General features: G+C 44.2%; 1 protein-coding gene across 4 annotated transcripts in view; it reads right to left on the bottom strand.

The window, feature by feature from the left end:
- LOC140734508 (diacylglycerol kinase delta-like) overlaps positions 1 to 15,522 on the bottom strand; it is a 170,566-nt gene that overhangs the window by 58,836 nt on the left and 96,208 nt on the right. For all 4 annotated transcript variants that reach the window (XR_012100551.1, XM_073058574.1, XM_073058573.1 and 1 more), the window contains exons 3-8: positions 13,585 to 13,665; positions 11,297 to 11,401; positions 10,638 to 10,770; positions 8,475 to 8,581; positions 7,241 to 7,366; positions 4,364 to 4,466 (exon numbers count right to left, since the gene is read on the bottom strand). Coding sequence is in view for 3 of the 4 variants with exons in the window: in XM_073058574.1 (XP_072914675.1) it covers positions 4,364 to 4,466; positions 7,241 to 7,366; positions 8,475 to 8,581; positions 10,638 to 10,770; positions 11,297 to 11,401; positions 13,585 to 13,665 (655 nt within the window). In the remaining variant the exon portion in view is untranslated. The remainder of the gene's footprint in view (positions 1 to 4,363; positions 4,467 to 7,240; positions 7,367 to 8,474; positions 8,582 to 10,637; positions 10,771 to 11,296; positions 11,402 to 13,584; positions 13,666 to 15,522) is intronic.

Genomic DNA, 15,522 nt, shown 5'->3' with positions numbered 1-15,522 from the left:
GTGATGTTTCCTGCTTGAGTCAGGCCTGCGATCTTCAATGACAGTCTTTGCCGATTGTGCACTGGTAGAATTTCTGCTGTGAGTGAGAGTTTGTATTTACAAGCGGTTCCATGTTGCTAGTTTGCTGATTAATTAAAGTTGCTCCTCACTTTAGCTTTCTTGCCTCATCTGTCTGTTCAAACAAATATACACCTTCACTGGTGAAGAATCCTTAAAACACCAAGAGTTTCTTCCTGTTACGTAATCACTACTCCTTAAAGCTCGGTATATAGACAAATTGGAATTAAGTTCCTGTCTCCTCTCAAGGTGGTGGTTGGTGCGAACAGAGGAAGTTCTCAAGACTGGGATATATAGATTATAATGGTTAAAATATGGAGGCTTTGCAGGTAAACGGAGTGGGGGTATACATTAGTATGAGAAGTGGAAAGGGAGACAAATGCCTTCCTGCAGTTCATTGTTCTCATGCTAGGAGGTTTCAAGATGCATTGATTCATTTCGGTGGACTACATTTTGTTTCCCTAGCAACCACTGGTTTATTATTGCATGAGGCAGTTCGTGAGTGTCTATGATAAGCAGCTCCCAGACTGACAGATGAAGGCTGAAAAAGTAATTCATCGTCAGAGGTTTGTGACATGAAATGAGTCTTGAGCTCTCTGGTTTCACAGGGGGAGATAGCTGCAGAAAGAGTCACCATCAACCCAACTGGTGGAGAGTGTCATTGTTGTAGCCCCTCTCAGAGAATGATTCTTGGCACTAGGAACTTTTTTTATAGGAGTAAAAAGGGTGGGGAGCAAGTGGGTTTGTAGTAGACGGAGTTGAGGGGATTATACACTGTTTGTTCACCAGAAGACAAGCTGTATTGTGGTCGACTGCAGAATTCTGCAGCATTCATGGACAGGATATAGCCTTTTTTGTGTGTGTCTGTATTTTACTCTTATCTTACATGTACTTGTTACCTTGTATGAGCTGTGTCTGTTTGTGCTGTGTGAGACTGTTGGTTTTGTGTTTTACACCTTGGTCCCAGAGTAATGCTGTCTTCTTTGGCTGTATTCATGGCTATTTATGTATGGCTGAATGACAATTAAACTTGAATTGAATTAAAAGATCAGTCATCAGAGGCCCTGTTTCCAGCAAGTTCATCAGATGGCAATTGGGAACCAAACTCAGTATGTGTTGGTTGGAATTTCTCAGCAGGTCTGTTTGGCCGATGGACAGTTTGTGGCTGGGAGGATGCTACCGGTCAAGCTCTCCATAGCTCTGCACTCAGTTCCGTGGTGTTTTGGAAAATGTGTCAGTGATTTCAAGCCTAAAATTGGGAGCATGATAAGCAGGCTTGCTGACAAAGGGAGGGAGTATGTAACAGATATTAGAGTGGTCACAAGGAACATGGGGAAATGCAAGTTTACATCCTCAGATTTTGAAAGAAAACAGGACAAGTTGATAAGGAGCTGAAGTTGAATACAGGATACTTCCTTTATTTGCCAAGATGTTCAGTGTAAGAGCATCTGTCCATCTGAAATACAGTGACCATTTGGAGCCAAGGTAGGTCAAATCTCTGCAGGAGGAGAAGTTAAAGGGTTATGGAGAAGGGCAAGTGTTGATTCTCTGGGAGAATAAGAAGGTGCAGTTGTCTCCCCATTGTAGACTGGATCACACCAAGGAGAAAATTGGGCTGAGGGACTGTGTGATTGGAAGGAGCAAAGAGATCCATAACCTCCAGTACTCAAGGTAGGTGTAATGGCTGAACATCCACTGATAGGTGGGCTTGGAGGGACCAAGGACTCTCCAGCTCACAAGCGCCTGAAACTAGGATTTCCAGACTGCAGTTCAGGTGAGAGGGGGACAGAGAGCAGATCTTAAACATCCACCATGACAACTTGAGGCGTCAGAGTTTGGAGTTCAATTCCAGTGCCTTCTGTATGAAGTTTGAAAATCATTTCCATGAGAATGTGGTTTTCCTCTGGGTGCTCCAGTTTCTTCCCACAGTCCAAAGTTAATAGGCTAGTCTGATTAGTAGGTTCATTGGTCATTGTAAATTGCCCTATGACTAGGCTAGGGTTGAAGGGTTGAATAGGTGGGTGCTGGGCGGTGTGACTCATTTGCCGGAAGGCCTGTTCCGAGCTGTATTTTTAGATAAAGATATAGAAATGATAAATGGCAACTCTACAATTGCAAAGGCAGTGAGAGGGCAGTAAGCCGAAGGTGAGAGTTCACCAAGAACAGACCAAGGCCACTCCCTCCATGCAGGTGGACATGGTGTCTGAGGTGCAGGCAGGGAGGTAAACCCACCACGGCAGCTGGAGCCAGATCAACAGTCTGTCCAACAGGGAACATGAGGCCCAAGCTGAACAAAAATTCTGTCCGTTAAACACGAGTCCTTCCTGGGAAGACATCAGACAGTGGTTCAGAGATATTGTCTAAAGAGAAACACAAAGGGAAAGTGTCGACCAGAGCCCAGGGCTGTGGAGAGGCAGCAACATGCTGGACAAAGGGGCGACAACTTTGCAATGATAGGGGGGAGTTATTAAAATGGGAACTTTTTCAGTGAGTTAGAAAGAATAAAACTACGGGAGTTACGGATTCACGGTGCTGACCATTCGAGTGTCTGTTGGTGTGGGCTGGATTACAGTGGGATACCAGGGCAGAAGGTGACACACACAAAGTTCCTGTGGAGATCATCATGAGGGTGAGAACCAGGCATGAGGAGTAGGTAACGTCCTACAAGGAAGTAACACAGGTTGAGGTGTTCTAGGAGGAAAGATGTTCTGAGCCTGGGGCAGCAGGGTAGTGGTCAAGCAGCTCAAACCTATGCAATGTTGTGTTCCCCACCTCTCATGGATCACAGGGTCCTTCACAATCCCAGTGGTGACCAGCTCAGGGGAAGAATCTGTGATCCGCTTGGGCATTGTGGAAGAGCCAGCTCAGAGAACAACAGCTACTAAACTCCAAAGCAAGTTGTCGGTATTCACAGATACCGCTCTTCACAAACTTACTGAGGGCTTCATTCCAAGGATTCATGGGATGGCTGCTTTCAGAGGATCTGCATGGCAACGTGGTCGTCTAAGGATGACGCAACTGGCATGGGCTTACTAACGCCAGACTGACAATGCAGAGAGTATGACAGGAAACATACAGGGCAGAATCAAAATCCTCAGAGCCACAGGAATGAGTAACAAGATAAAATCCGCAGATGCTGGAAATCCAAGTAACACACACAAAATGCCGGAGGAACTCAGCAGGTCAGGCAGCAGCTATGGAAAAGAGTACTGTTGACTTTTCGGGCTGAAACCCTTCAGCTGGATCCTGCTGAAATGTCTAAAACATTGACTGTACTCTTTTCTATAGATGCTGCCTGCCTGCTGAGCTCCTCCAGCATTTAGTGTGTGTTAACAGGAATGAGTCAGTGAAATGAGCTGTGGTGGTACAAGTGCAACAGTTCAGAGGCACTTAGGTAGATGGAGGGGACGGGCTTGGAGGGATATGGGCAAACTCAGGCAACTGGGACAAACACGGAGGAAGCTGGGGTCAGCATTGAGCAGTTGGGCCAAAGGGCCTCTTTCTGTGCTGTCTTTACTCTACAACTTCATAACCCTATAACAGGAAGCAGACTCGAAAGGTGGCAGCACAAAGAGGGGAGGTCCAATATGTGTAGGGAGTCCAGGGTGAGGATACAAAGAGAAAGAAAGATAAGATCAATCAGAGGTATTGTAACTGATCATGATATTCGGTAACTTACTGTTTACAACTGTAACTACTATTGGTATGTATTGTCATTTGTCTCCCTGTAATGCTGAAAGATGTACACAGAATGCACAAGAACGTGACAATCCAGAGGATACAATACAATGTATTCTCAGCAGTGAAGACAGTTCTGCTGCACTGTCCATTGCAGAACAGATGAAACTGGATGTTTGAGAGGAAGATCTGGAGAAGGATATCCAATGGGATTCTCATGCCAGGAGTAGCTATTTCCGAGTTTCTGATTGAAACTTGCAGGAGGACACCAATGAAGTCAGAATTGGTTGAATTTGTAACTGTCTATTAATGTGAATAGTTTAACTAATTGTCTCATTATATGTATGTAACCAGTTGATCCTGTGGTTTTGATTTTTAGAGGAGGCAGTGGAATAACTGTAAATGGAAGTGTGTCTTTAAGAACTGAGTGCATCATATGATATGACCTTGAAAGATGATTGTACCCGATCCTGCTTTATTAACTGATATTCTGTTTATAGCTCTACCTTTATTTGCTAATGCCGGCAGTAACACAAAGGAACCAACGCATACTGTGAGCCTGTCAGATTGAAGCAAGCTCCTGACATGACTGAGCTGCCACAGGGTTACTGAATATATAGTTACTCACCATCAGAATCAATGCTGTTCAAAGCGATTGGTGGAATGATGGACAGCTTGCATTGCCCCAGTGGGCATTTTCTTTCAAAGTTCTCCTTGCACACATTGTGAACCTAAAAAAAGACAGGAGCATACATTCTTAGCCCATGATTAACCATTCCTGCCGTCAGCATGAAGACAATGCCTGTGTTTACAGAAAATGTCACAGTCCACTCTGATCAGAACACGAGAAAATCTTCAGATGCAGGAAATCCTGATGAAGGGTCTCCGTCCAAAACACCAACTGTTTACTCTTTTCCATAGATGCTGCCCAGCGTGCTGAGTTCCTCCCGCATTTTGCATGTGTTATCACTCTGATCAGTGCCTGATAAAGTCATCATGCTCTTAAAATTTATTTAATTTCACTCAAACCAACACTAAAGGAATTCTCTCTGACTGTCTTCAAATCAGAAATAACTCAGAGAAGGCGAAGAAGATGAAAGTGATCCAGTGCCTGTTCTCAGGAGCATCACTGCCTGGACAAACTATCATTTTCAGTAAGACATGAATGAATTTTTGGGGGGATAAGAAGACACGAGAAGGTACTGAGAACTAATGGATATATTAATAGATTAGAAGGAAGTTTTTGGGGAGCATAAACACAATCACTTATCAGTTGCATTGAAATATCTGCTCCTGAGCTCTAAAGCCCCAATGCTAATGAATGCATCCTTGCACTATTATATTCTGCTTTGTAGCAAGAGTGTATTAACTTGAATGGTATGATTTTTATGACAGAGTACAACATCCCCCTCACACTGGTATATAGTGTGTTTCATTCTACCAACCAGGGATGCAGTTCTATTTATGAATTATTCCATGTAATTATGGTATGACAGCATTAAACCACTTCAAACAGTAGTCATCTTCTTTTGCATTTGATATCAACATTAATCATATGCAATGCACCTGCACTTCCCTTAACATATGAAATCAAAGCAAGAGGGAGGCACTTAGACACTCATGACTACTGCAATGTTCAATAAGATTCATGGAGATCCATTGAGTCGTACCACACAGAAACAGCTCCTTCGATCCCACTCTCCCACGCTGACCAAGATGTTATCTAAGCTGATCATTTGCCTCGGTTTGGCCCATATCCCTCTGTAACATTTCCATCCATGTATATGTCCAAATATTTTCAAACATTGCAACTGGTCCCACTTCTACCTTCCTCTGGCAGCCTTTTATCTACCAGTATCTGTGTGAAAAACGTTCCCTAAGATTCTCTTTACATCTTTCCTCATTTACCTTTTGCATTCTGGTTTTAGAAAAAACTCAGTGTCTGCCCTTCCTATGCCCTCATAATTTTATAAATCTCCATGGCCCAGAAAAATTTCTCCCAGATTATCTAATCTTATAATTCAAGCCCTCCAGTCTCAGCAACATTCCTGTGAATCTTTTCTATTCTCTCTCCATCTTCTACCTTAGTTCTACTTTGTTTGAACACAGTTCATGTTCAGACATTTGTGGCTCCAGATTTGTTCTGAGTCCACCACGAACTGGCCCAGAGCTCTCTAGATCCTAAATGTTGGTATATGGAATGAGCTGCCAGAGGAGGTACAATTACAACATCCTAAAAGCATTTAGACAGGAAAGGTTCAGAGGGGCATTTGCTGCCTTGGGAATACAAGCTGGCTGTCTAGTCAAATCCCAGGGACCTTGAACCAAGCCTGGGTGGAGTGGCGTTTAGGTGCTGGTTATGGTGAGAGGGGACTGGGGACATTTCGATTTGGACGGTGTCTTCTTTCTATGCTGGTTACTTGTGTACACAGGTGACAAGTACACAGACGCCAACTGCTTTCGATTCAGTGAAATTGACGTTAAACTGTCAGGGCTATGGGACAGCAAAGCAGCGTTGCAAAAGTCACACAAGTTCCAGAAAAGGATTGTGATAGATAAGTGCACCAGAGCAGGAAATGGAAAGTTTTCTAGATGAGGTCAGAGTAAGAGACGGTACAAGATAACTTCATGGTGCATGCACATAAACTTCAAGAGATGTGGTAAATAATCCAGTGAAATTAACCAGTAAATACCATGGGATCAGAGTAGTTGAGGGTACATAGGAAAGGAGGGTAGGTGGTGGGAAGTGCAAGGGGGGAGTCATTGATTAAGGAGCATATTGCAGTGCCTGTCAGTAAAAACACCAGGGACAAATCTACCAGTTTGAATTCAGATCACTGAGGTGTGATTATCCTATTAGAGCTGTTCTGTGCACTGCCAACTACTGAGGAGGAGATTAACGAGAAAGCTGTCAAGGAAGCTAAAGGGCTTTTCAAAATGAAAAGTCAAGTAATAGCATAGTCTTTTATTTTCCAAATATGGACAGAGAAAGCTACAGCACAATGGGGGTGCATTTCAGTTGCTGATCCCGGGATTGGCTGTAACTGGGAGCCGAGGGATGGGAGTAAAGGGTAATGGGAAAATAAGCACCGAAGAACTGGAATTGGAGTTGCAGACAGATCAGGGTTAGAGGCAATGGACAGAGGAAGATAGCAGACTGGGGGAATTGTGCATTGGAATTCTTTGTTTTCGATAAAAAACAGGAGTGGAGGGTGTGGCACTGAGACTGAGGAGGCAAATAAAGGGGTGAGTGGAACGCAGAGAGCTTCCCATGGAGAAGAGTGATGTGGGGGTCAACCCAAAACATCAACTGCCCCTCTGCCTCCACGGATACTGCCCGACTTGTTCAGTTCCTATGCAGTTTGTGTTTTGGCCTTCTCTGTTGAGTCACTAATATACTGTCCTTTAAGATCATGCTGACTCTCAGATTTATTCACAAATACAGGTGTTGGCACAATTGTAATCGCCTGCTCGATAAACACGTTGAAAAGGAGTAAAGTCTTACAATTGCTTTGCACCACAGGCACCGCCAGTCTTGTAGCCTTCGCACGCTGCCGCATACTTTATCGCAAACGGCACATCTCGCGCTGACAGGCAGGTTCCCCTCCAGCCACTGGTGAGGCATGGCAATCTAAAAGACAGGAGACGGTGTAAGCTTGAGAGCCTGGCTGCTAATCATCATTACTGTCAGAAAAGTTCAAGCAACACTGTGCATCCCCTGAGGTAACTGATGAACCACACAGAAGATAGAAACATTAGCTGGAGCAGTATGGGACGAATCACTCAGACTTTGATGTTCTAATTGGAGCCTGATACCTCAGCCTTCTCCTCATACATCACTGACACTTCTCCTCCCGGGCTAATTGCTCCACTGACATTGTTCTGTAGAGTCCTGCGTCAGAAGACCAGCGTCATAATGTGGCTCATAGATAGCTCAAGAATTTCCACCCTCCAAAGATATGCACAACTTGTTCCCTCCTCCGCCGCCCCCTTGATTCAGTTTCACTTCCAACAGACGTGGGCGCTGCTCCAACCTCGAATGATCCAAGAACAAGTTATCTGGCCGTGCCTGTGGTCATCTCAGGGTCGCTATAGGCTGGGACGGGCAGTTAGGTAGATGTGATGTGATATGTCTTGACTTCAACACAATGTCGAAGTAGTGAAGGAAAATAGTCGCTGTGTTCCAGTCATACAGCACAGGAAAGGGCACTTTGAGTCAATGCTTATATCATCAGTCATGCAGTTACATTAATCTTACACAAACCCCACTTTATTCTCCGTAATTTCCTTCAATTCCCTCAAATTCTACCACTCTCTTATATAATAGAGGCAATTTATAATGGCCAACTAACCTTCTGATTCCCACATTTTTGGGGTATGTGCTCACCCAGGTCACAAAAAAAAATGTAAACTCTACAAGATATCACCCGGGCTCAGGATTATTGGTAAATATCGGAGTGCGGAAGGTTAGGGGAAAGAGGAAGGCATCTTTCTGGATGCAGTAGCATTGAAAAGAACACAAAGACATGACCAGTTGTAAGGCAGGGGCATTCATCAAGGGAAAGAGCCACGATTAGAGGAGATGTGTTTTTGTATATCTTTACTTTGCATGTTTAATATTTACTTTTAAAACAGTGTATGCATTTCCAGCATGCAGTGCCTTGTGGTCATGTGCTCTATTTTTAAAAGCCCTATGGTGGGAGAAGACCCACATCAGTCCAGTAACATGTTCTACTTACACCATCTTCATCTTCAATGATGTCATTTCCTACGGTTGCCAGTGTGGTCCATTTACAGTTGTTAACTGCCCTGACAGCACAACGCTTGTGAGCTTTAAACTTGCACACTGCCAATTAAAAGAAAAGCGTGTGTCAATACAGCATACACTTTCTCAAACGTGAGATTCATCGAGACATTTCCTATTACTTCCCATCAAAGAGAGTCTCTACTGACTCACAAACACAGAATTCTGAAACATCTGGAGCTCGTTACATTTGGGAATACACTTCAATTATTCTGGGGCTATATCCACACTAGACTGGATAATTTTGAAAACGCCAGTTTCGTGTAAAAACGATAGGCATCTACACTATGCGTTTTTAAAAATATCTCTATCCACATTGAAACGGAGATTTTGTCGAATCTCCTCCTACTGCGCTTGCGCAGGACACATCTACCGAAAACAAGCGACATGTTTGGTGTTGAATCTCGCTGTGAAAGACGGTGCGTGTTTGTTCAGTTACAGACTAGAAAAACTTAAATGACGGGCAGCTGTTGGCCCTCGTGCAGGAAGATTTAAAAGTTTTTTAAAAAGCAAATACTGAAGCGTATGGAGGCAACCGACGGGGAGTTCATGGACTGTATGACCTGGCTGACGATGAACACTGAAAAACTGACTAACTCTGTTGCATTAATAAAGCACCTTGTTAAATGTATAAAACATGTCTGCATCAGTGTTATCTTGTATTTCCATATAATGTTACATTAGGCTGTTACACATCTATTGTCAGAGAAGTACTTGCATAAATAGGTAAACCACCGTCATACGAGCAAGGACAGAAAACAGGGCAAAGTCAGTACAGTGAGCACTTTGACAGACTGGACCACTGTCTGCTGTGGAGGTGGGGGGGTGGATGCTACTGCAGGGACCATAGGAAGCTACAAAAAGTTGTAAATTAGTCAGTTCATGGGCACTAGCCACTGTAGTATCTAAGGCATTTCAAGGAGTAGTGCCTCCGAAAGGCAGCATCTATTACCCAGGGTGTGCCCTCTTCTCATTGTTACCATCAGGAAGGAGATACAGAAGCTTGAAGGCACACACTCAGCGATTCAGCAACAGTTTCTTCCCCTCTCCAATCCGATTCCTAAATAGACATTGAGCCCATAACACCCGCAATCCTCTGTGCTCAGCAAACTGCTGTGTTCACTGAGTTTCATTTTGTCAGAATGTCCATGCAGCAGGGCCACACTGTATCTGTGACACTCTTGGACAAAAATCTGTCCTCAGGGACATGCACAATATACACAGACCATATGTACATTCAAACCATTTATTAAATGGCTTGGAAGCAGATTACAACATATAATATCTATCCCTATGCACAGTTAGTATATGATCAAAGCTAATTTTCTCTCCTCTGAATCACCTAGTAAGAACTGTCTGAAACAATAAGAGGAATTTCTTGATCACTTGCATGTCTTACCTCTAAATGTGGGATGCTCCAGTGCAACCGTGCTGGAATTGACAATTGCGTAGGTTACTTGCCAATATAGATGCCAAATGGTTGAGCATGATTCTGCTCCACATCTTGCCTTCAATGGGAATTGAGCTGACCCAACTTAAGGCCATCAGTTCCTTTGTTCACATTGGACACACCTACATTGGCAGGGCTGAGTGTGACTGCTTGCAATCCAATCTGAGCTGCCCTGCTTTACCCTGAAGATTTTTCAATGCATGCCAGGTGAGGGGATTGTTCAGAAATTTCTTGCTAGTTAAACCTGGCTCTGTCATGTAAGCAGCGCAACACCTGGACCTCCGTAAGAGTGAAGGTGACAGGTTCAGAGAAACTCAAGGACTCCTTGAATGAATCGTAGATTCCTGGAGTCATCGTGTCATTCAGACAGAAGCAGGCCCTTCAGCCCATCATGTCCGTGCCACTCTTGTGCCTAACCACACTAATCCTATTGGCCACATTAGGTCCTTAGCTTGACAATTTAGCTACGTGCCTAGAACAGTCCTTCATAAAAATAGCTCTAGTAATACCCACTTGGCATTTCTTTCATAATTAAAGTTCTCAATGAAAGTACCAATATCAATGCTAATCCTTATCTCCCATGTTCATCCTCCTCTGCTTCCAACGTCGGAGCTCTCTACACACATGGCTCCAGAAATTGCCACCTACCTTCACAAGAGAGCCCATGGGAAGTCACTCCTGGGAGGGCTTCACGGCAGACATTACAGAAGGTGGGCCGAGCATGGGAAGTTGCATACCAGTTGTGCATCCCTGAGAAATACTCCACGTTCAGTTGACTCGTCTGGGGAAGATGTAGCAGTTTGAATACGTGGTAAAAGGCATCAAATTAAAAATGTGACATTCCCTATCATCAGCAAGGAATAGAGATGGTCACTGGGGTTGGTGGCTGCTCTGCACTGGGTGGGAGAGCAGGTATCTGAGAAAAATCACTTGACATGTACTCGCAGCAGTTTAGTTGGAGAGGTTTGAAATTATTAATACTTGCATGTGCACACTCAAATATATGCGCGCGCGCACACACACACACACACACACACACACACACACACACACACACACACACACACACACACACACACACACACACACACACACACACACACACACACACACACACACACACACACACACACACACACACACACACACACACACTTACTTACTTACTTCCAGGCAGACACACTGTATGCATGCACATGTATTTACACATAGGTTTGAGCATACTTGTGCACATACACTTGTGTGTGTCTGACGTGCACTCACATACACACAAACAATCTAAAAATGGACTAATTTGCATCTCTTACCTCATAGCTCTCCATCTTTTGGACAGACTTAAGAGCAGTTATCCAATTTTCCATCTCATTTCTATTGTCAGCACACAGGATTAATTTTCTGAAAGGTGTTATCACCTGAAAAGAAGACAGAGTAAGCTACAGGGTATTGGATTTGATAACGAGCAGAGGTTAAAAGGGGATATAAAAAATACTTTTTCATCCAAAGTATAGTTGTGATCTAAAATATACAGCTTGATGAGCAAAGACTCCCACAATATTTAAGAGTTATTAAGATGGGCACATGAATCACAATGGCAGAGACAGCTACAAACTAAGTGTTGGTAAACAGAATTAATATAGATAGAGCCTGATGGTTAACTCAGACAGGGTGAACTGAATCTCTAATGAATGATTCAATGAATTTATAAACCCCTTCCAGTTAGTGTGAGGGCAAGTGGGCTGAGCTCCTTCCCCTCTGGATATTTCACTTTGGGTATCCTAGTTGTCAAAAGGTTTCATGTAGAGCTAAGTGTGGGAAGTGATCATCGAGTCATTCACCATGTAAACAGGCCTTTCATCCACCAAATCTATGCTGGCCATCAAAAAACATTTACTCTAATCCCAAAATGATTCTAATTTTTTCCCCAGTTCACCATCGGCTCCCCCCAGATTTTACTCCACCCCCATTCTCTTTTCAGTGGCCAATTAATTTAACAATCTGCTTTCCAATGTGAGAGAAGTCAACGGACACGCAGGAAACATGGTCAGAAGAAGAATGGGCAAACTCCACTCAGACAGCAGTGAAGGGCAGGATCGAACCTTGGCTTCTGGGCCTATGAGACAGCAGTTGCACCTGGTGTGACACTGTGCCAATCGGAGTGGAATGATTTCCCAATACTACAGCACATCTCCAAGGCACCGGCTGGAGTTGTTGCACGTGCTCAAATATTAGTCAGAGGTTGCCGAGCTATCATGACACTCAGCTTGAACCCAGGGTGCTACTGCATGAGGGGTCAGGAGATCAAGCTTAGCCGATCAATGTGACCTTCCCTGCAGAGGATGTGCCCAGGCTTTACGTGGACGTGAAGCGCAGTGGCACAGTTAGTGGAGCAGCCTCACCAGTGCCTTAAGTTCCAACAGAGTAGAGAGGTAGAAATACAATAACCTGGTGTCCAGGAGCATCCAAATGTTGCAGAAGCTGTTGGTGATGGCAGACAGCTTGTTCGTTGTGGCTGATCCCTCTGGAGTGGAGTGGAATGAGGGGAGAACAAAAGCAATGGCAGAACTGAATACATCAGTCACTCCCACTCTGATTGTTCCAGTGAAGCTGAGTTGAGGCAAGAGAAGTATTTCAGCATCCGTCTGAGCACTGTCAGGTCATAACGCTTCTATGAACCAGCTTTTTGTTTCTGTGTCAGAGCCACCCAGAGCTGATGTAGGATCGTCCAGCAGTAACATGATCTCTGCTTTTCTCTTTCCATAGACACTGCTCTGGGGCAGCGTTTGTGGCAGGATCTGTAAACCTAAGGGGTTGGTGGAGACTGAGTCTCTTATAACATTTGAGAAGTTGCTGGATAAGCATTTGAATTGCCATGACCGAGAAGGCTGCACCAGTGTTGTCCAAAGGAAATCTTATGAAGCAATGTGTTTGGCACCAGCTTGGCTGCAGGAGCTGCCGGAAGGACGTTCAATGACATCCAGTCACCTTAGGGTCTCCACTCTGCACCTGCTGTCTGGGTTTACTCCCATAGCCTTCATCTCTCCCGAGATGGAAACAAAATGGAGATCATGGACATTGTGTATTGAAGAAACTTTTTAGTGAGGTATATGACTCTGTTTACAGCAACCTCTTTTACCTAACTGTTGCATACTGCATCTCACAGTTCCATTGCTGATTGTTTTCTCTGACATCTGCACTCATTCACCTCCCTATGCCACATCCTCCAGATAAACAACCTGTGATAAAAAGCATCACCACCCTGTCTCAGCCTGCACCGCTGCCCTTTCCACCACTCAGCCCTCAGTCTCTATCGAGTCACAAATATTACTGTTACATTCTTCTCCCCTTCTCTTCAATGCTACTTAAAACACACTTCCCTCCTTCTCAAGTTCTAATGAAAGTTCATTGACCTAAAATGTTACATCTGTCTTTCTCTCCACAGATGCTGCCTAACCTGCTGGTTATTTTAAACACATTTTATTCTTCCTTTAATCGTGCTGACGTTGTAGGTTTCCTGCATCAGAAATATCAAAATTGTATTACAGCAGACCTGCCAATGCATTCCGGAGAAGTTAGACAACAATCAGCAGCGACTTACAGTGAAACTGTTGTTAATATTCTTTGTGCTCGTCTCAGCCACACTTGCATTGGACAGATACACCTCGTCGAATATTAAGGACTGGAATGACAGAAATAATCAATGGTCAGAATATAGACTGAAGCAATAACAGAAATCTCAGGCTGAGTGCATGCACAAGCTGAGTGGAATTCCGGAAAAATTCACGGAAGAGGCAGAATAAGAAATAGGAGTCCAGAGTTGAAAAGCACTGAAGGGCAGGATTGACCCTGGTCCTCTGGAGCTATGAGACAGCAGCCGCACCTGGTGTGACACTGCGCCGATCGGAGTAGAGTGATTCCCCAATGCTTCCTACAGCACATCTCCAAGGCACCGTCTGGAGTTGTTGCCCCTGATCAGGCAGAATCAGGAGCAGGCTGAGCGAGGAACAGGATGTTTAAAAAATAGGAATCAGATACAGGTTGATTCAGTGGATAAGGAACAGCGATAATACTTCAGCTGCTGTAGTGTAGCTTGCACACACCATAACCCCAGTACCCTAAAGATGGGGAGAGGAAATTTGCAGAAGATGGCTGAAAGGCTAAGTACCAGAGCTGCTTTCTTTGCACGTGCAAATAATGTGCTGGAAGCATTCTGTGGCTCATGTGTGACCCACTATGTTCTTCCAACACATTGTCTGTTGCTCCAGCTTCCAGTACCCTCAGTCTCTTGTGTCCCCTCTGCTTCCTTTGGATGGTGTTGACAATTGTTATTAAAGTGGCACTCATCCAGGCAAGTGGAAGACACTGTGCTCCATCATCCTGCTGACTCATGCCATGTAGGTGCTGGAGAGGTTCTGTAGGTTCAGGAGGTGGATTGCTAACCTGTGACATAGGCAACAGATTTATGTGGCTACTGTCTTTGGTCAACTACAAACTACTCTGACAGCTTCTACTGTCCGGCTCAAATAAAAGAATATCACTCCTGCTTCAATATCCACCTGTGAGAGCAAGTGATGCCTCAGTGAGAAGTATCTTCAGAATGATGGGACTCCCTACAATACTGAGCTCCTGAAGCTAATCTCACTCTGTCACTCGGCCAGAAAACTTCAACTTCCAGCTTAAGATACATCTTACTTTTTCAGGTTATTTAAATTACTTGGATGAAGTGCTGAAGCTGTTATCTACAGAGAAGCCAGTTGGAAAGAGGACAGAAGACGATTACAAAGAGATATGGGCCAGCTAAGTGGATGGGCATTTTGGTATTAAAAATAAAAGAAAAAGGTATTTAAATGGTGAGAGTTTACCAAGCTCTGAAATCTATACCAGTGCTTGAATCCCAAAAGACTTGTTTTCAGCTATGCAAGTTATTAGATAAGCTCATGGCATATTTTCATCTTTTGTTAGCAGATTGGATACAAACGTAGTGTGATTAAGTTTCATTTACATCGGGAACTGGTGAGACCACATCTGGACGACTGGTTAGTGTACTTTTCAAGATGGTGCTGAACTGCAGTTGCCCTTGAGGTTGTGGCTCACACATAGTTGTTTTTTAGGTTTGTAGGGATGGTTTTGGGGACAGAGAAGGGCATTAGAGGTCAGGTTAGTGTTTAGAGACAGAGATATGGGTAATTAGAGTTCAAGCTGGGGTCTAAGCCTCCATTCCACACTTAAAGGCCAGAATTTCAGACATGGGGCATCCATGGTTTCAGAGTCCAAGTTCCAAGAAGACAGAACGAATGGCATCTAATGACCCCCTGGATATACAAATTAGCAAGTCCAGCATTCAGAGCCTAGTGTTCAGTGATCAGTGGAATCAGGAGTCCATGCCAAGAATCGAGGCCCAATGGTCAATCAGATGTCGAGGCCCGATGCTGAAGCTGGATTCTGAGTATCCCACGAGCCCACTAGAGAGGTCGAACACCCGATGTCTGCAAGTCCAAGTCCGCTGGAGGCTGGAAGCCGAAGGCAGCCAATCCTA

The sequence above is a fragment of the Hemitrygon akajei genome, chromosome 10 (assembly GCF_048418815.1).
Source record: "Hemitrygon akajei chromosome 10, sHemAka1.3, whole genome shotgun sequence".
Classification (NCBI taxonomy): Eukaryota; Metazoa; Chordata; class Chondrichthyes; order Myliobatiformes; family Dasyatidae; genus Hemitrygon; species Hemitrygon akajei.
Note: the sequence above shows the minus strand (reverse complement) of the source record. Positions and strands in the feature narration are given on the sequence as shown.